Raw genomic sequence first — 20,856 nt, forward strand, 5'->3', positions numbered from 1 at the left:
AAAAAAAAAAAAAAAAAGCCCAGTATTGGTACAACGACAGACACAAAGACCAGTACAGAATTGAGAACCCAGAAATAGATCCATCCATCTACGGTCAGCTGATCTTTGACAAAGGGCCAAATTGTGGGGCTGGTGCGGGATTGGACAGTGTTTCGTTATGCTGTGTATGGGGTCACTGTGAGTCGGAAACGACTCAACAGCACTTAACAACAACAACAACATGTTGAGTGAAATAAGTCAATCACAGAAGGGCAAATACTATATTAGTCCATTGCCTCAGAAACCCAAGGAGGGGTCACTATGCGTTGGGGCTGACTCAAAAGCTCATAACAACAACATAACAACAACACTATTGCAAAAAGTCAAGGAAAGGTTTATACATGGAAAGGAACTTACTTTACTGGTTACCAGGGGTGGAGGAGAGAGGGTGCAGAAATTCCTAGGTAGCATAGTGTCTAAAGTACTTGACTGCTAACCAGAAGGCTGATGGTTCAAACCCACCAGCCACTCCTCGGAAGGAAGATGGGGCAATCTACTTCTGTATTGATACTGCCTCGGAAACCCAAGGAGGGGTCGCTATGAGTCGGATCCGACTTGATGGCAGATAACAACAACATATACATACACGTGTGTGTGTGTGTGTGTGTACAAATATGTGTACAAATACACCAACGACTATTAGTAGATACCAGGGGTAGTAGGGAGGGGGAAAGAAGAAGCTTTTGTTTGCAGGACATTGAGTTTATTATAATGGTGGTGGAATATTTGGGAAAAGGATAGCAATGTTGTTGTTGTTGTTGTTGTTGTTGTTGTTATGTGCCATGAGTCAGACCTGACTCATAGTGACCCCTCCTTTTGGAGGCGGTATCACTACAGAAGTAGATTGCCCAACCTTCCTTCTGAGGAGTGGCAATAATCGTAGAAAACCAGAAAAAAATGTCACCAATGATAATTAACACATCTTAATTGCATGTTCAGTCAATATCAGACTGCAGAAGTTGATAAAACTCTTCAATTTCCTCATCTTTGGCTTTGGTGGTTAGTGCATAAATTTGAATAATAGTCATATTAACTGGTCTTCCTTGTAAGCATATGGATATTATCCTATCACTGAAAGCATTGTACTTCAGGACAGATCTTGAAACATCCTTTGCAATGATGAATGCCACGCCATTCCTCTTCAAATTGTCATTCCTAGCATAGTAGATCACATAGTCATCTGATACAAAACGGCCAGAACTGGTCCATTTCAGCTCACTAATGCCTAGGATATCAATCTTTATGCATTCCGTTTCATTTTTGACAACTTCCAATTTTCCTAGATTCGTATTTCGTTCATTCAATGTTCCGATTAATGGTGTTTGCAGTTGTTTCTCCTCAATTTGAGTCGTGCCACATCAGCAAATGAGGGGTCCCAAAAGCTTTACTTTATCCATATAATTAAGGTTGGTTCTACTCTGATGAAGCAGCTCTTTCCCAGTTGTATTTTGAGTACCTTCCAACCTAAGGAGCTTGTCTTCCTGCACTGGCATCAGGAAATGTCCCCAGGCTATTCATAAAGTTGTCCAGTAATGTATCAGACAGTGTCTCTCTGGTATTCGTAAGGTTTTCCCTGGACAATTATTTGAGAAGTAAATGGCCTCTTCCTTCTTCCTAGTCTGTCTCAGTCTGTAAGCTGTGTTGAAACATGCACTGTGAGCAACCCTGCTGGTATTTGAAACACGGGTGGCATAGCCTCAAGCCTCACAGCAACATGCAAGCCACCACAGTATGACAAACTGACAGACAAGTTTGTCTCCCTTAGCTGTTGGAAACTTCTCTGCCTAAACCTTACAGTTTAGGAGTCTAAAAGTTCAAAGAGTTCAAAATGCCAGCTCTTGGGGTTGAGTAAAGAATCAGATCTCGAGGCTTCTCTTAACTCAAGCAGCTACTGGCTGATGAGGCTCACAAACCCAAGGTCAACAAGTAAAATGGCACAGTCTCATGATTATCAAAAGCAACATGACAGGCCACTAGTTCAAGTTCAGAGACAGTCCCAAGATCAGCAGGCAACATGGCAGGCTGCTGCATGAAGATTCAGCTAAATGCAAGGTTCAAGAATGCCACAAAGCTCAAGACCTTTCTCAAAATGTCTTCTTACATTCCGGAAGCAGACCACATCCGTAAGGCACCTACTCGGCTGCTCACAGTAGATTCCACCATGGAGTTAATTAGCAACCTCATCATGGGGAATAATTACATCCAGCTGCCCAGCCACTCAAAACCAGGCCCAGTCAAGTTGACACATAACCTGAACTACTACAGATGTATATATATAATATAGATAGAAAAAAATTTTAAGTACTTCCATTTACAAATGTTAAGAATCTGTTTGGCAGAACCCAAGAATAAACTGGAGGCAGAAAAGGTCATTTGTAAAAATTTGCCCAGGATAATAATTCATGTCTAGGTCCTTTAGTTAAGTGCTTTCTGGCCTGGCTTCCCTTCATTGCCTGTTTCTCTACGGAATGCCAAGGTTGATCTCATAACAGACTGTTAAGGAGATGGGTTGTAAAACTAATTTTATCAGCACTATTTTGGTTTTCTATTATTGAAACAAGAGGAAGAAACTAGAGAAGGAAGTAGGAAAACAGAACAAAGCAGAGAAAAAGAACAAAAACTTTTATAAAATTAAACATGAGTACAGACTTATGGTTTGCTTACCATTCTGGTCCCACCATCTGTTGCTGAAATGTATTTTGTAAATGGTTTTTGCTGTTTTATTGTTTATTTACTGAAAGAGAATCCATTTCTATTGTTGTGCCTAAACCTCTGTCGATATGCTGGTTTATGGAAATATCAATCAATAATCATCCTCCCCAAATTTAGAAAAGCCCTTTCAAATTATGCATTGTTCTTATTTGTGTAACTATTTTATTTCTAAATGATATCCCAATATTCAAAGCCTCATACATCACACACTCAAATCACAATTTTAAAAGAAGTTTTTAAATATTTCTACATGAGATTTTGAATGGCAATAAAGAAGTACTCATGGAAAACAGAAGGTGCTCTTAATAGCAATATATGACTATATTTTGGGTGGACTTAATCCTCCTGCAAGCAAAAGAGGGAGAAAAAGTGATATGTATGCTACCTAATCTAGCAGATAAGCTGAAGTCAAAATAACCAGACACACAAATCACTTTCAACGTTGCAACACACTGTGTTACTCATAGTCACAGTGATACACACACACAAATAACATCAGGCCCAATGAGCTCCAGGAAAGGAGAGCTCATGTACTAAGGTCTGTAATGGTCCAGGCATTAAATTAAGAATTTAGCGAATGATTTATGGTGGTGATTACTGGCACAAATGAAGAAATAAGAAGAAAATACATGGTTAGCAAGTGTCTAAAATAGCATGAGCTATTAGCTATAATGGCAGGAGACGTGGTGATTATACTCATTTTTCAGGTGATGAAATTCAGGCTCAAAAAGTTTAAGTAACTTGCCCAAAGTCAATGAGGTGGTTTCTAGTGAAAAAGAAATCAGTATTCAATGTCAAGTCTGACTCCAAAGTCTACATTTTTTCCATTCGCTTCAAAGTAAAATTCGGTAAAAAATATTTTCCTGTCCAGTAGTTCTGTGAGAGGCTCAAGAATAAAATTTTTTAAACAAGATACTCAAAGATCCTAAGATATGAAATATGTTTACAAAAAGAAGGTCTTAGCAGAATTGAACTGTTTAATTAAAATTTTTTACCAAGAGATTCTAATTGCTTAACATTAAAGTTATTTAAAACATGGTGAACAATTTCAGGACAATGAGTAAACTCAGCCACAGAGACAGGCATGGACACTTTCAGTTTCAGGGTATTACAAGTGGCCAGTGCCTGGCTACAAACCATTGACATTATCCTTCTGGGGTGTCACTAAGGATAATTTGATGACTGAAACCCATTAAATAGAAGGAAATTCATGGACTTTATAGTTTAATATTGAAATTCTTCAAAAGTTCCAGATGGCAACATCCTATTACTCCTAAAGGGAAATTTTTTTATCAGCTTAATTAGGCAGGGTCGGGGAAAGTCCTATTAATGCAAGTCTCTAAACTCTATTTTGATATTACTATACTTTAGCCAATCTTTACCTTGAAAATGAACTTAATGAATCTGCTATTTGAATCAATTTTTCTTTTATATTCAATATGAACTAGTCTCATCAGCTATAGCCCATATTTCCACTGCAGAAGATATTAAATTTTTATGCTGAGTATTTTTTTCTTGAGGACATTCCACTTTTTTAGCATTAACACAAGGGCCATGTTCTCTCATGGATAGGCACACACACACCTCTGGAACTATTCTAAAAACTAAGCTAATTTCTTACACAATATAGCACAAAAGTATAACTTGTTCCAAATCTCCATGGTAAGCTTTAAAATAAAGCCTTACTCACATGTCCTCTTTGACCCACATGTTCTCAGACCACCCAGGAAATGCCTAACATGACGAATAATGCATGGGTACATTTTCTTACATTCATAAACGTCATGGAAACCAAAGAAGCTAAATCACACAAACAACTAAATATGGCCCATTGACTGGAACAACCACAAAAAAAGGCTAATGAAAAAGCAATGCTTATTATCTAGGAAGAAGAGAAAAGTCAATGCTGGTGTAGGCAAGTCACGAAATCCGCCACACTGCCTACTTGGCAGCTAGAACTATCCCTATGACAATGGCCCAAGGTCAATTCTAGCTCAGCACCAGGTTTTTCTCCAATTCCATTTCCAAATGCTTCCATACAACTCTCACTCCAAACACTGTACCAGCTTTAATATTAACTATTTGGGTGACAGTGGGTCTCTGTTTTTCAATCATTAAGATAACTTCCAAAATCTAATTTACTGATGTATAGTTATATAGCCTTCCAAACTTTGATTCCAAAGTCCAAATTTTCAGAAATATAAAATTCAAAGCAAAAAATGTAAGCAGCCATGATTCAGTGAGATTCAACAGAAAAACAGTAAAACCATGTACATTTTAAGTAGTCAATAAACAGATTCTACATGACTCGTGACCCTCAGGCCTTGAAGATCAAAAGGACTAATTTTGACAGTTCCTTTTTTGGGAGTAGATCATCTCAGGAAGAAAACATCATGCCAAATGTTTGTATTTCTCACTTGTATCCCTCATCCTTACTAAAGTGTGTTCACAAAGTTCAACCCCAAGAAAATAAATATTTAATATATAAATATTTTCAATGAGGGTGTATCAGAATCACTTGTCATGATATACACTCTTTCTGACTTGGAAGTCTTCCCATAGATTATGGCAGGTGGTCCCCAAACAGCTTCTAGATGTCAGGCTGAAAATCATTGCTTTGTCAAGAGAATATAATATAAATCAATGAGTGACATGATCCTCTCATACACTGGAAGAAAAGAACACTGAGAATCAATGTTTTAAGAGAATAAGAATTTGGGAAACTAAGAAGGAAACTTTAGACCAGACTAAGAAACAGCCTGTAGCAAAAGGGAAGACTCTGCTCTCCTTTGTCCTATTTTTTGTATGGGTGGCTTTACTTAAACATACAATTCAGATGGAAATAAAAATACATGCTTAGTTTATTTGCCACCCATGAAAAAAACCATACCCACCCAACCCAGAGAGTTCAGAATTATGCAACTCTAGGCCTTTCAAACCAAACCAAGCTCACTCCTTCAAGTTGATTTCAACTCATAGCAACCTCCATTGGGTTCCCAAGGTAGTAAAAATCTTTGCAGAAGTAGATTGCCCCACCTTCCTTCTGCTGAATAACTGTGGGTTTAAACTGCCAACTTTCTGCCTAATAGTCAAATGCCTTAGGCACTGTGCCACCACAGCTCCAGGGGCTTAATGCCACAGTAGGATACATTTCATGTTTTAAATGCTCATCTGTACTGGTTTCTCTAATACACAATTTCATTTCCCAATTGCCTTAGCTCAAATGAAATTTGCTAGCATAAATAAGTATCTAATACTCAACATGAAAAAGTAGCTTTGTTCTCTGCTTCTAGTTAACAAAAATGTTTTTAACTTTACACTAATAAAAGCAAAGAATTAGCTTCCATTATTAATAAGGCAGGAGCTCTGGTAGCACAGTGCCTAAGCACTTGACTGCTAACCAGAAGGCTGGTGGTTCAAACCCACCAGCCACTTCTCAGAAGGAAGATGGGGCAATCTACTTCCGTAGTGATATTGCCTCAGAAACCCAAGGAAAGGTTGCTGAGTCAGGTCCGGCTTGATGGCACATAACAATAATAACAACACATTAATAAGGTAGTTAAATTTAAAACATTTCAGAAACTACTCAAATATATAAAATCTAAGCATAGCATCACCTGCCAAAACCATTTTAAATCCTAAAAATTGTGTAAGTGCAAGAATGTCTGCATTTATAGTCTATATGAAAGAAACTATACCATAAAACCTTATGACAAAAGATATGTTCTCATGTGCTAAAACAATTAGCTTCCAATTACAAATGAATACTAATTATTATAGTTTTGTTTTGTATGAATAAAATAACTCATGAACTACAACTTCGTAGTTATATGACAATTCAGTACAGATATGCATAAAAATAACCCTTATAATATAATATTAATCTTCTTTTCACAATATAATATACTCATCATTGCAAACATGGAAGAATAAATTTAATCAGTTTTTAATAGCTTATAAAAGATGAGTGAGAATATTCCAAAAGAAAAAAAAATTCAAATAAAATTGGCTAAACGTTAATAAAAAAAATACTTTATTCCAAAATTCTTACAAATCTTTCCTTCTTACATCCCCATGTGAAGTGAGTATAAATTGGTATATGCTTTAAAGGAGAATTTTCAAATATCCAGGAAATTTTCAAATGTTCATACCTCTTAACTCAGCAATTTCACTTCCAGGAATCCTATACAATTACTCAAAAATTTTTGTACAATAATAATTGCTGCTATATCATTTATAGGAGCTCTGGTAGCATAGTGCCTACGGCACTTGACCACTAACCAGAAGCCTGGCAGTTCAAACCCACCAGCCACTCCTCAGAAGGAAGGTTGGGCAATCTACTTCCGTACTGATACCGCCTCGGAAACCCAAGAAGGCGTCGCTATGAGTCAGGGCTGACTCGACGGCACATAACAACAACAACAACATATCATTTATAATCACCAAAAAAAAAAAACCTCACAGTAAATAAAGTCACACCATGGGACAGTATATAATTGTTCAAAAGAATGAAGCAGAGGTACAAAGAGTCATATAGAAAATGATATGAGATACGCTACTTAATGAAAAATGTTTTAAAACATTATTTTTATATACTTCCTTTTTTTTAATAATCACACACATACTTATACATGCATAGAGAATGTTGGTGAAAATACAAAAAACTATCAAAAGCGTCCCCTCTGTGGAGCAGAACTGAGAGGGACTGTGAGAAAGGAGTCATATTTTTTGAACAATGTATTATTACCTTACCTTTAAAACTCTTAACTACCCAAAATGGGTATCTTTGGCCTAAATTTAGCATGTCTCTGTTTAATTCATATCCCTGGATTCTTCCCTTTCTGCCATCAAGCTATTAAAAGCAATAGAATCTAATCTATTTAAACTAGTTGGAAGTCCATCTAACAAGCTAACCTAAATTTAAACTACAAAATAATAAAGCAATTTAAAAATTAAAGTTATTCACAATAATGATCTCCTTTATCACACATCTCACTCCCCACAAACTGTATTTTCAGAAAGACAGTCTAGTGAAAATGAAAATCTATAAATGTTCTCACATGTTCTATAGCACCCGCCTGTTCGTTACTATATTCTCGATAGTGTCCAAGCATCTGGTCCACTTGTCGCAGGTTTCGACTGGTGTCCTTAAGAAAGAAAACATATTTTACTAATTCACCAGTCCTTGAAAAAGGGTAGCATGTTTGGTAAAGTAGAGGGTCAGCAGAAAAGGGAAAGGCCCTCAATGAGAAGGACTGACACAGGGGCTATGATGGGCCCAAGTACAGCAAGGATTGTGAGGACGGCACAGAACTGGGGCAGGGTTTTGTTCTATTGTACGTAGGGTCCCATGAGTCGGAGCCAACTCAACAACAATTGTTCCAACCATGGTTTCCCCAATCTTAATTAAACAGCTAAGTCAACAGATTATAAAAGGTATAATTTATACCACAGTTAAGTTGGGTATCAAAGTCCTGAATATCTAAATTCTTTGTTCATTTTTCCCCCGACACCAATTACATTAATTATGTTGGGCAACCATCACCATAAACAGACCAGTTTCCCATCACCACAAACAGACACTCACTGCTTTCTAAACAATGGCTCTCCTTTTACCCTTCCCTCCCATCTCTGGCAACTACTATTAAACTTTGGTCTCTATACATTTGCCTACTCTAGATGTTTCATAAAAAAGAGATCATACATACGAAAACCTAAATCTTATTAACACCCTTGAAAAACTGAAACCCATCTCCTATTTACTTGTGTGAAATCTGAAGCTCATAATTCAAATCCTTATCCAAGATTTCTCTTGGGTGTAGCTCTTTCTCAAGGCTGGGGACTGAGGTAGATGGGCCCGAGGCTTGGAGGCTGAATTTCACTTGGGTGTGGCTCTAGATTAAGGTCAGGGCCTGAGGTAGGCAGGTGCACAGGGATTAGGAACAACCAAGGGAGACAAACTTGTCTGTCAGTTTGTCATCCTGTGGTGGCTTATGTGTTACTTACTGTAAGGCTGGAGGCTATGCCACCGTGTTGCAAAATGCCAGCATGGTGGAGAGGTTTCAGTCGAGCTTCCAGGCTTAGAGAGACTCGGAAGAAGGACGAGGCCATGCACTTCTCAAAGAATTGGCCAGTGAAAACATTATGAATAGAAGTAAAACACTGTCTGATATATTACTAGAAAACTTTATGAACAGCCCTGAAACTCTGACTGACATAGTGCCAGAAGATGAGCCCATCAGGTCAGAAGGCATTCAAAATTTGACTGGGGAAGAGCTGACTCCTGAGAGTAGGGATGACCTTAACAATATGAATAGCGTAAAGCCTTCAGGACCTCCATTGTCTGATGTGGCATGACTCAAAGTGAGCAGAAAGAGATGCAAATATCCATTAATAATTGGAACATGGAATGTATAAAATATGAATCTAGGAAAATTGAAAGTTGTCAAAAATTAAATGGAACATATAAAGATCGATATCCTAGGTATTAATGAGCTGAAATGGACTGGTTTTGGCCATTTTGAATCAGACAACATATGATCTACTATGCCGGAATGACAAATTGAAAAGGAATGGTGTGACATTCATTGTCATAAAGACTGTTCAAGATCTGACTTGAAGTACAACACTGTCAGTGATAGGATAATATCCAAATGCCTACCAGGAAGACCAGTTAATACTACTATTATCCAAATTTATGCACCAACCACCAAAGCCAAAGATGAGAATACTGAAGATTTCTACCAACTTCTGCAGTCCGAAATTGATTGAACGTGCAATCAAGATGTGTTGATTATCACTGGTGACTGGAATGCAAAAGATGGAAACAAAGAAGAATCAACAGTAGCTGGAAAATATGGCCTTTGTGATAGAAATAATACTCGAGCTTGCATGATAGAATTCTGCATGACCAATGACTTATTCATTGCAAATACCTTTTCTCAACAAGTATGGTGGTCTAGTGCATAAGGCATTTGACTGCTAACCAGAAGGTTGGTGGTTCAAACTACTAGCCACTCCTCAGAAGGAAGGTTGGGCAATCTACTTCCATAGTGATACTGCCTCAGAAACCCAAGGAGGGGTCTCTATGAGTTAGATCTGACTCGATGGCAGTGCCTTTGTTTGTTTGTTTAAGGGAAGACTACACACGTGGATGTCTCCAAATGGAATACCCAGGAATCAGATTGACTACATCCGTGGCAACAGGCGGTGAAGAAGTTCAAAACCTTTGGTCAAAACAAGGCCAGGAGCTGATTGTGGAACAGTCCATCAACTGCTCATATGCATGTTCTAGTTGAAGTTGAAGACAATTAAAACAAGTCCATGAGAGCCAAAATATGATCTTCATAATATCCCTCCTGAATTTAGAGACCATTTAAAGAATAGATTTGATGCACTGAACATAATGACTGAAAACCAGAGGAACTGTGGGACAACATCAATAACATCATCCATGAAGAAAGCAAGAGGTCATTAAAGACAAGAAAGGAAGAAAAGACCAAAATGGATGTCAGAAGAGACCCTGAAACTTGCCCTTGAGTGGAGAGTAGCTAAAGCAAATGGAAGAAATGACAAGACAAAAGAGCTGAACAGAAGATTTCAAAGAGCAGCTTGAAAAGACAAAGTCAGTTATTATAATGCAATGTGCAAAGACCTGGAGTTAGAAAACCAAAAGGGAAGAATACGTTCAGTATTTCTCAAGCTGAAAGAACTGAGGAAAAAATTGAAGCCTAGAGTTGCAATACTGAAAGTTTCTATGGGCAAAATATTGAATGATGCAGGATGCATCAAAAGAAGATGGAAGGAAAACACAGAGTCACTGTACCAAAAAGAACTGGTCCATCTTCTTCCGTTTCAAGTGGTGGCATATGATCAAGAACCAATGGAACTGAAGGAAGAAGTCGAAGCTGCACTGAAGGAATTGGCAAAGAACGAGGCTCCAGGAATTGTTAGAATACCCACTGAGATGTTTCAACAAACAGATGCCCCACTGGAGGCACTCACTTGGCTATGCCAAGAGATTTAGAAGACAACTACCTAGTCAACTGACTGGAAGAGATCCCTATGTGTACACATTCCAAAGAAAGGTGATCCCACAGAATGTGGAAATTATTGAACAATATCATTAATGTCACATGCAAGTAAAATCTTACTGAAGATAATTCAAAAACATTTGCAGCAGTATATTGACAGAGAACTCCCAGAGATACAGGCTGGATTCAGAAGAGGATGTGGAATAAGGGATATCATTTCAGATGTCAGATGGATCTTGGCTCAAAACAAAGAATACCAGAAAAATGTTTACTTATGCTTTATTGACTACGCAAAACATTTGATTGTGTGGATCATAACAAATAGTGGATAGCATTGAGAAGAATGGGAATTCCAGAACACTTGATTATACTCATGAGGAACCTGGACATAGATCAGAGAGGCTGTCATTCGAACAGAACAAGGAAAAAGTACATGGTTCAAAATCAAGAAGGGAGTATGTCAAGGTTGTATCTTTTCACCATACTTATTCAACTTGTATGCTGAGCAAATAATCTGAGAAGCTGGATTATATGAAGAAGAATGTGGCATCAGGATTGGAGGAAGACTCATTAACAACCTACGATACACAGATGACACAACTTTGCTTGCTGAAAGTGAGGATGATTTGGAGCAGTTACTGATGAAGATTAAAGACTACAGTCTGCAGTATGAATTACACCTCAGTATAAAGAAAACAAAAATCCTCACAACTGGTCCAATAAACAGCTTCATGGTGGATGGAGAAAAGATTGATGTTGTCAAGGATTTCACATTACTTGGCTCTACAATCAACACCAATGGAAGCAGCAGTCAAGACATCAGACCAAGTATTGCATTGGGCAAATCTGCTGCAAAGGACTTCTTTCAAGTGATGAGGAGCAAAGATGAGAGCAAAGTCTCCTTGAAGACTAAGGTGTGCCTAACCTAAACCAAGGTATTTTCAATTGACTCTTATGCATGTGAGAGCTGGACCATGAATAAGGAAGACCGAAGAAGAGTTGATGCTTTTGATTTGTGGTGTCAGAGAAGAATGCTAGGAGTGCTACGCTCTGCTAAAAGGACTAACAAATCTGTCCTGGAGGAAGTGCAGCCAGAATGCTCCTTGAAAGCGAGAATGGCCAGACTTCATCTCACCTACTTTGCTCATGTTATCAGAAGGGACCATTCCCTGGAGAAGGATGTCATGCTTGGTAAAGTAGATGGTCAATGAAGAAGGGGAAGGCCCTCAACAAGATACATAGACACAGTGGCTCCACGATGGGCTCAGGTACAGCAGGGATTGTGAGTCTGGCAGAGGATCGGGCAGTGTTTTGTTCTGCTGTGCACAGGGTCACTGTGAGTCAGGGACGACTCAACGGCACCTAACAACAACATCCAAGATTCCAGAATCACTGGGCAACAAAATCATCAACTAAAAAAGAATCTTCATTCTAAATTCATGTCCTTCAACAAATGCACACCGTCTTCACAGAAGTCGAATCCTGAAAGAGTTGATCTAATAAACTGTGTATGAGAAATCACTAGGATCAACGTTATTTCAATTATTACTTCATCTCAAATGTTGATCAGAAAAAAAAAAATAAATAAGTAAGTAACTTTTAGCTATCAGTTACAAATTTAGTTGTAATCAAAATGAAATGGTTTTGATTACATTTTGTTTACACTAGGTTTAAACTGAAAGAGCAGTGGAAGTCATTGTGACCCTGCCACCCTTTCCCTGACCTCCTTTCCCATGTCCTTGCCATGGAAGGGACATGATATGCCATCGTTCAAGCATCCAAACACTGTCAAAGGTTAGCCTCTAAATCAAAATGGCATCTCCATATTGTGTTGTTGTTGTTGTTGTTGTTGTTGTTGTTGTTATGTGCCGTCGAGTCGGCCCCGACTAGAGACCCTTCCCTGTGTTGCTGAGGCAGTATCACTACAGAAGTAGATTGCCCAACCTGCCTTCCAAGGAGTGGCTGGTGGGTTTGAACTGTCAGCCTTCTGGTTAGTAGTCAAGTGCCTTAGGCACTATGCTACCAGTGCTCCTATCTCCATATTACTCATCCATAAATGATCTGCCTATTCAAACCCTAAGCAAGTTCTCTAAAAGTCAAAGTCCACTAGGAGCTGAGCTGAACTATGGTAGTTTCCTATCAGTTTCACTTCCATAATACTTTCTTGGAAAATACCACTTTATCACCAACATTCCCTACAAGCTGCCATATGTTTTAAATATCTTTACTAACCATCACAGGCAGGATATCATTGTTGCCAGTTGCTGTCATATCAGTTCATGGCACCCTTACATACAAAAGAACAAAATTTTGCCTGGTCCTGTGTCATCTGTATGATGGTTGGTATGTTTGAGTCTATTGTAACATAACATTGTGACTAAGGTAATTCAATTACTTCCCCTAGGAAGTACCTTACCTAGGGACTTCCCATATTATTAAGTTAAAGACCTGGAAATGGGGAGATTATCCTGGATCATCCAAGAGTACCCAATGTAATCACAAAACTCTTAAAAGTGGAAGAGGAAGGCAGAAGAGTAAGGCATAGTGATGTCAGGTGATAAGGACTCAACCCATCTTTGCTGGCTTAGAAAATGAAAGAAGAGGGTCCTGAAGGAACGTGAACAGTATCTAGAGACTGGAAAAGGCAATGGACTGGATTCCCTTCTAGAACTTCCAGAAAGAAATGCAGTCTGGCCAACACCCTGATTTTAACCCAGTGAGACTCATATCAGACTTTGAACCCAAAAACTGTAAGACAATAAATTTATGTTCTTTTAAGGTACTTGAGTTTATGACAACTTGTTACAGCAACAACAGAAAATTAATGTACCAATAAAATAATGAAATAATGGATCGCTAATGGTTTTTCTGCCACCTAATCCCCAGTATATCAAGTAATTCTTCAGCCTGCTTCAACTTCTCTGAGTATATAAGCCCATCTTTGGATATTTCCTACAGTGAAAAAATTAAAAATATATATGACTTTCAATCTACTGAAATTAACCTACTATGCTGGGAAGACAAATTGAGGAAGAATGGTGATACATTCATCATCAAAAAGAATACTTCAAGTTCTTAAAATGTGTGGAATATGTTATTTTCAAAATGAATATAATTTCCTTATCATCTCTCTACAAGGCACTCTAGTGATGCAGTGGTTAAAGCTCTTGGCTGCTAACCAAAAGGTCAGCAGTTCAAACCGACCAGCCTTCCCATGGGTGAAAGATGAGGCAGTCTGCTTCCACAAAGATTTATAGCCTTAGGAACCCTATGCAGCAGTTCTACTCTCATATAGGATCACAAGGAGTATGAATCAGCTCAATGACAGTGGGTTTCAGTGGGCATCCCTCTCTACATATCTTTAGTGCTATTTATTTAAACAGAGCAAGAAAATCCAATGAAGTTGCATGGATCATGAATGAGCCTAAAATACACATTGTCTTTATTTCCTAAACCATTGTAAGAACTTTGCTAACATATAGTCACAGTTTAAAATTTTATTCTTAACTCCACTTTGAGTTACAGCATAGTGTTACAAAATGCATAGAAGGAAGCTACAAAATAAAATCTGTGAACAAAAATTAGAGGAATAAAGAAATAGCGTCCCAGGCACCTGGAGGAGTTATTGCCATTTAATACTTATCTCTGAGTTTTCTGAGATCTAAGAGGGACACATGTTGGGTTACCATGTTCTTATTATCTTTTTTAGAGGAAGTCATGAATATGTTACCTTACAAGGCAGATATGATTAACTAGAGATTATTCTGGGCCCCACAACTTGTCTGTCACTTTGTTAAACTGAGATAATACTGTGTTATACTGCATGTTGCTGTGATGCTGGGTACCAGCCGGGTATATCAACGGTGAGCAGATTTCAGCAGAGTGCCAAACTAAGACACGCTAGCAAGAAGGACGTGGAAGTCTAATTCTGAGAAAACTGGCCACTGAAAACCTTATGAATAGCAGCAGAATACTGTCTAATACAGTGCTGAAAGATGAGCCCCTCAATTGTGAGGACAGCGCAGGACCAGGCACTGTTTTTTCTGTTGTACATCGGGTCACTATGAGTCAGAACTGACTTGATAGCACCTAACAACAACATGCTGGATTATCCTGGATTATCTAGGTAGGCAATGCAATCATGTTGTTGTTGTTGTTATGTGCCATCAAGTCGGACCCGACTCATAGCAAATAGGTTTCCTTAAAAGTGGAAGAGAGACGTGGAAGAAGTTAGAGTGAAGTGATGTGAGAAGGAGTCCACCCACCATTACTGTTATAAAGATGGAGAAAGAGAACAAGACAAGGAATATGGGCAGCCTGCAGAAACTGAAAAAGGCAACAAAATGGAATTTGTTTTAGAGCCTCCAGAAAAGAATATAGCCTGCCAACACTTAATTTTAGCCCAATGAAACTTGTGTTGGATTTCTGACCTATAGAACTGTAAGATAATAAATTTGTGTTGCTTATAACCACTAGATTGGTTGTACTGACAACAGAAAACTAATAATGATACTATTTATTGTTCAGCCAAAGTGATTTAAAATCTATTAAATTCAACCACTGTTGAATTTAACCAACCTGTAAAGTACTTGTTATAGTGTTGACCTTCTTGGTGACATCTGCTGTAGGGTGATATTGAGTTCCCCTGTGAGGTGACCTTGTAGACCATCGATTCAATTGGTCTTGATGGCGAAAGCAGTCTGAATCACTGGAGGATTCTGCCATTGATGTATATTGATCCTTAAAAATAAATCCAAGGCAAGGTCAAGGAAATAATAAGGAGCATGGAAATAAGAGATTAATTACCTTTTCATCCTTTGGCATACTGTAATTTCTACACAAGTATATAGCATGAAAACACAAAAGCAAGTCACTTCCCCATGTAATTCTCCCTCCTGTTTTCCTCCCTTGAGAGCAATTCCTTAGATATAGTTTCAGTCATTTGCAATTACAAATAATAATTCTTTAGCTTTCCAAATGTTTCCAAATTCTAAAATTCTTTCATATATGGGATCTCACTTAATCCTACCAATGACACTATAAGGTAGATGGAACAGACATATTGTTATCTTTACAGAGAAGGAAAACACAGATAGTTCTTAAACTTGGACCCACAAAAACCAAAAACAAACTCACACACTGAGTCGGATCCAACTCATAGCGACCCCTCCTTGGGTTTCTGAGGGGGTATCACCATGAAAGTAGATCACCCAATCTTCCTTCCGAAGAGTGGCTGGCAGTTGGTGGGTTTGAAACGTCAGCCTTCTGGTTAGCAGTCAAATGCCTCAGGCACTACACTACCAGAGCTACACACACAGGTCTCTTAATATTCATTAATATTAGTCCAATCTCTATTTTAGTATTATTCTAATATTAGAGAACATATATATCTTTAAACACAAGATATAACAGACACACACACAGAATGACCTACAATGAGAGAATCCCATGCAGTGCACAATAAGCACTCTCGTGGACCTTAATTTCAGATCGAGCAGAATTAAACAAGTGCTCGACCAGAGTTACCAATTCTACTGGAAGGAATACATGAGAAGACGGCATCTTCAACATCTCCACCAAAATAGAAAGCAACAGTCTGAGCATAATTGTACCAGTAGAAAATTCTCTAACCATGTTTTCTTCCAATCCTCACCTCAATTTTCTATTTAAGACAGAAAAAAAAAAAATTGTGAAGTATCAAGACAACCTCACAAGAAAACCTTTTTAAAACATGAAGAAACTAAATATATTTAAAACAAATATCAGAGAAAACTGAATTAATCAAAACTTAAGGTTTATTGAGTATTCCCATCATTTCATTTTCTGCTTAACAGACAGTTAACTTAATACTTAATACTAGTTGTTATAATCTTCCTAAAATTTATAAGGCCACTTTTTGCCCTGACTTAAGTTTGGTGTGATAAAACCTTCCTTTAATGACAGAGAACATTCTGGGATTTCTGAACTTTATTTCAAATGCATCTGGAAAATTTACGATCAGAGATATAAGAGGATAATAAAGGAGATTTGCTAAATGTATATACATCTTAGGATATTTAATGAAAGCGATCATTTCCTTTAATATTTTATCAAAAATAAATAAATAAATAAGCAAGCAAGAATCCCTGGTGTGAAGTTAGATTTTCAAACTGAAATAGAATCTGTTCTTGTCATGTAAAAAAAAAAAATTTATTGAAACATCTCAACGTATTCTGTCAATTCCTGGAGTATTATTAATCCCTAATTTATAGAGAATGCTGAAGCTAAGAGATACTACTTAACATGTCCAACTTCCTACAGCAATCACAAGTAGCGCACTCAGAACGCAGACCCAGGCTCCAGCCAGGTTCCTCTACCTTCAATTCCTGTTCGTTCCATTGTGCTTTCCTGTCCCTTGAGTTGTAAGTGAAAAATCTTAAGAGCTAACAAAAAGGGCTAAAGCCAGCAGCAAGGCCAAATGCATTTACAGTCTCCCCAATATCTTCTCAATTCATTTCAGGATAAAAACATCAAAGAAAAGGGTAAGTATTAAGTTGTTGTTGTTATGTGCCGTCGAGTCAGACTCCACTCATAGCGACCCCTCCTTGGGTTTCCGAGGCGGTATCACCATGGAAGTAGATTGCCCAACCTTCCTTCCGAATATGAAATTTTTACTGTTATTAGGTATGATGGAGTTGGCTCCAACTCATAGCCATCCTACATACAACAGAAAAAAACTGAAACAACAGAATAACAGTTGGCTCTGACTCATAGCCATCGTACAAACAACAAAAAAACACTGCCCAGTCCTGCGCCATTCTCAAAATCTTTGCTACACTTGAGCCTAGCATCACAGCCACCTCCTTGAGGGTCTTCCCCTTTCTCCCTGACCATCTACTTAACAAGCGTGATATCCTTCTCCAGGAACTGGTCCCTTCTGACAACATGACCAAAGTACATGAGACGACGTCTGATGAAATCTTGACTAGGCACCAGGAAAAAAACTAAGTGACATATCTATGCTACATTTAATAGAGTCCTGAAATACTTCAAACCATTGGTCTCCTTATTCCTTCTCTCTTCTAATTATACCTTAGATCTGTCTCTTTTATAACAAAATTCTATAGCTAAAAGTATAATTTTCATTTTAACAAGTCATAGTTCTCAAAACTAAATTGAATTCAAGAAATCATGAGCCAAAATAAAAAGATGATATTGAAAAAGCCAATGTATTTACTATATATATGTTGGTAAGAACAAAGAACAAAATAACCATTTTTGGAATTTATTTTCTAAGAGCAGCAAGGTTTTAATGATAATCAGTTACATGCAGATAACTTCAATGAACAAAAAACAAACTCACTGCCATTGAGTCAATTCAATGAATATAAGTGGTATATCAGACTCTTCTAACTAGCAAATAGTTTGAGTTTTAACTTGACTAAAAATAGTTTAAAAAAAAAAAAATCCACTGCCTTCAAGTCAATTCTAACTCATAGCTACCCTATAAGACAGAGAAGAACCGCCCCCATACGATTTCCAAGGCTGTAAATCTTTACAGAAGCATTAGTGCTTCATCTTTCTTCCGTGGAGCAGCCAGTGGGTTCAAACCATCGAACTCTTGGCTAAGAGTTTCAAAAACTTTGAGCAATAAATGATACTCTTAAAGCCAAATTCTTAAAGCACTCCAAAGCTCCTTAAAAATAGTTACTAATGAAAATTTTCTGGTTCTTTTTAAGAATATGGGAATATGGGAGCCGTTTGTTTTTTTAGAAACAGAATGGTCTCCCTATATGCATATGTAATAATTGCTTGAATAAATCCTATATCTTAAAAAAAAAAAAAAAAAGAACATGAGAAAATATTTAAAATATAGAATAGTACGGAGACTAATAAATATGTATTACCATTTGGAACTAATAAATATTATCATTCTGACATGTGTGCTCCTGATATTTTTTAATAAAGGATTTAAAACACTATCAAGTCTTAGTACCTCCCCACCTTGTACAATTTCAGCCGCAGGATAACCACCAGCATGATTCCTGGGTAACCTTCTAGTCCATCTTCTAACGCTTTTACCATGGGCACATGTACCTGACAATTTGTTGTTGTTTTGTTTTGCTTTTTTTCTTTCTTTATTGGAATACATTATCATCAATTGTTCAATATGAATCAGTGATGATATGGGATATCTAAATTTCATGGTAAAATAGAAACCTTAATAGTATTAAATAAATGTGTTAACTAAATTATGTGCAGTTGTTACATAATACAGAACAAAAATTGACTTCTCACTTACCCCTACTAAGGATTACATAATTATAATACGACAGAATATCACACTTTGCAGCCTGAGTTTCACTAGTACCTACATACAAAGTCTTCGGCTATTAATTTCAAAAACTTTGAGCAATAAATGATATTCATACTCCTGTATCTGATGGAAATCCTATGGAAATATCAAGATTTAAGGTGAGATATATCTGCAATTTTAGCCCAGCTTTTTGTTTATTTGTGTTAAGTACATGAAATATCCAGCAGCCACCTACAAACATTAATTACATGTTGTTGTTGTTGTTGTTGTTGTTGTTAGGTGCCATTGAGTCATCTCCGACTCACAGCGACCCTACGCACAGCAGAACGAAACACCATCTTGTCCTGAGCCAGCTCCATGATCCTTTTTATACTTGAGCCCATCGCCACTGCCATTGTGTCAATCCATCTCATTGAGGGCCTTCCCCTCTTTCGTCGACCCTCCACCCTGCCAAGCATGTCATCCTTCTACAGGGAATGGTCCCTTCTGACAACATGACCAAAGTATGTGAGACAAAGTCTGGCCATTCTTGCCTCCAAAGAGCATTCGGCTGTACTTCCTCCAGGACATAAATTTCATAAATGCTGCACTAAAGAAAATTAATCTAATTATAGTAAAAAAAAAAAAACAGATATTAGATTCTTTTCATTGGTGACAAAAACTTGGCACATGCTTCAACTACTGACAATTCAAACAGGCAAACGTGACTCACAGAGCTAGTGAGGGAACCATCGAAACCTAAGTGCCATATGCAGAAGGCAGCTCCGGTAGCAGAAGTCCAGCTACCAAAAGATGCCAGTCTACCATCAGCCAACACCTCTGCTTCCCAAACACAGAACTGATGAGAAGGAGAGAAACAAATGGGAGTCACGTAGGCAGTGAAATTGACAAAAGCCTCACACCACACAACCAGAAGGAGGGGAGAATGTATCCTAGTTGCCATGGAGTTGATTCCAACTCACAGCAACCCTGGAGAACAGAGAACTGCCCCACAGCATTTCCAAGGCTGTACATCTTTTCGTACGCAAACTGCCTCACCTTTTTCCTGCAGAGTGGCTGGTGCTTTCATACCGCCAACCTTTTGGTTAACAGCTGAATGCTTCAACCACTGTGACACCAGAGCACCTGGTAGAATGTATAGAGAACCATAAAAATAGTTTCTGAGAGCCCCTTAAAATAATGAGTCAAGAAGAAAAGCACAAAGCACTATGTGCCGACTACACATTCCTCAGTCACCATTAAGACTTTTAAATAATAATAACTACAATCTAAAAATTAATTTTAAAAACAGAATATTATTTGTCCTAGTATTATTGACATTAATGCTAATTAAGGAAAACTGACTAAACCTCTGAAAATCTTCTCCCCAATGAACCTGTACTTAAAGTATTAGATTCACTACTACGCATTGATAAAAAGTGTACCCAAAGTGGTCACTTAGGAACCAAAAAAAAAAGTGCATGGGCAAGAAAAGTGTTGTACCTAATGATCTACGAAATGTCAATGAGACATTGAGAGGCTTGTCTTCCCTATGGAATTGCTTTCTTTTAAATAATAGCATCTAGGATTAGCAAGGTTGCAGGGGAAAGGACACTTCCCATATCCTGCGAATGAAAAAAAACCTCACTGCCATCAAGTCGATTCTGACTCATAGCAATCCACTTTGGGTTTCCGAGGCAGTAAATCATTACGGAAGTAGATTGCCCCATCCGCCTTCCGCAGAGTGGCTGCTGGGTTTAAACCGCCAATCTTCTAGTTAGCAGGTAAATGCCTTAT

At 37.9% G+C, this 20,856-nt stretch overlaps 1 protein-coding gene across 1 annotated transcript in view; it reads right to left on the minus strand.

Moving 5' to 3' along the window:
• CEP128 (centrosomal protein 128) overlaps positions 1-15,509 on the minus strand; it is a 641,642-nt gene extending 626,133 nt beyond the window's left edge. The window contains exons 1-2 of the mRNA XM_042782443.1: positions 15,363-15,509; positions 7,812-7,898 (exon numbers count right to left, since the gene is read on the minus strand). Coding sequence (XP_042638377.1) covers positions 7,812-7,898; positions 15,363-15,509 — 234 coding nt within the window. The remainder of the gene's footprint in view (positions 1-7,811; positions 7,899-15,362) is intronic.
• Between the last annotated feature and the right edge of the window lie 5,347 nt (positions 15,510-20,856).

This window comes from Orycteropus afer, unplaced genomic scaffold (genome assembly GCF_000298275.1).
Source record: "Orycteropus afer afer isolate SDZICR_OR568_19922 unplaced genomic scaffold, OryAfe1.0 scaffold00322, whole genome shotgun sequence".
NCBI classification, from domain to species: Eukaryota; Metazoa; Chordata; class Mammalia; order Tubulidentata; family Orycteropodidae; genus Orycteropus; species Orycteropus afer.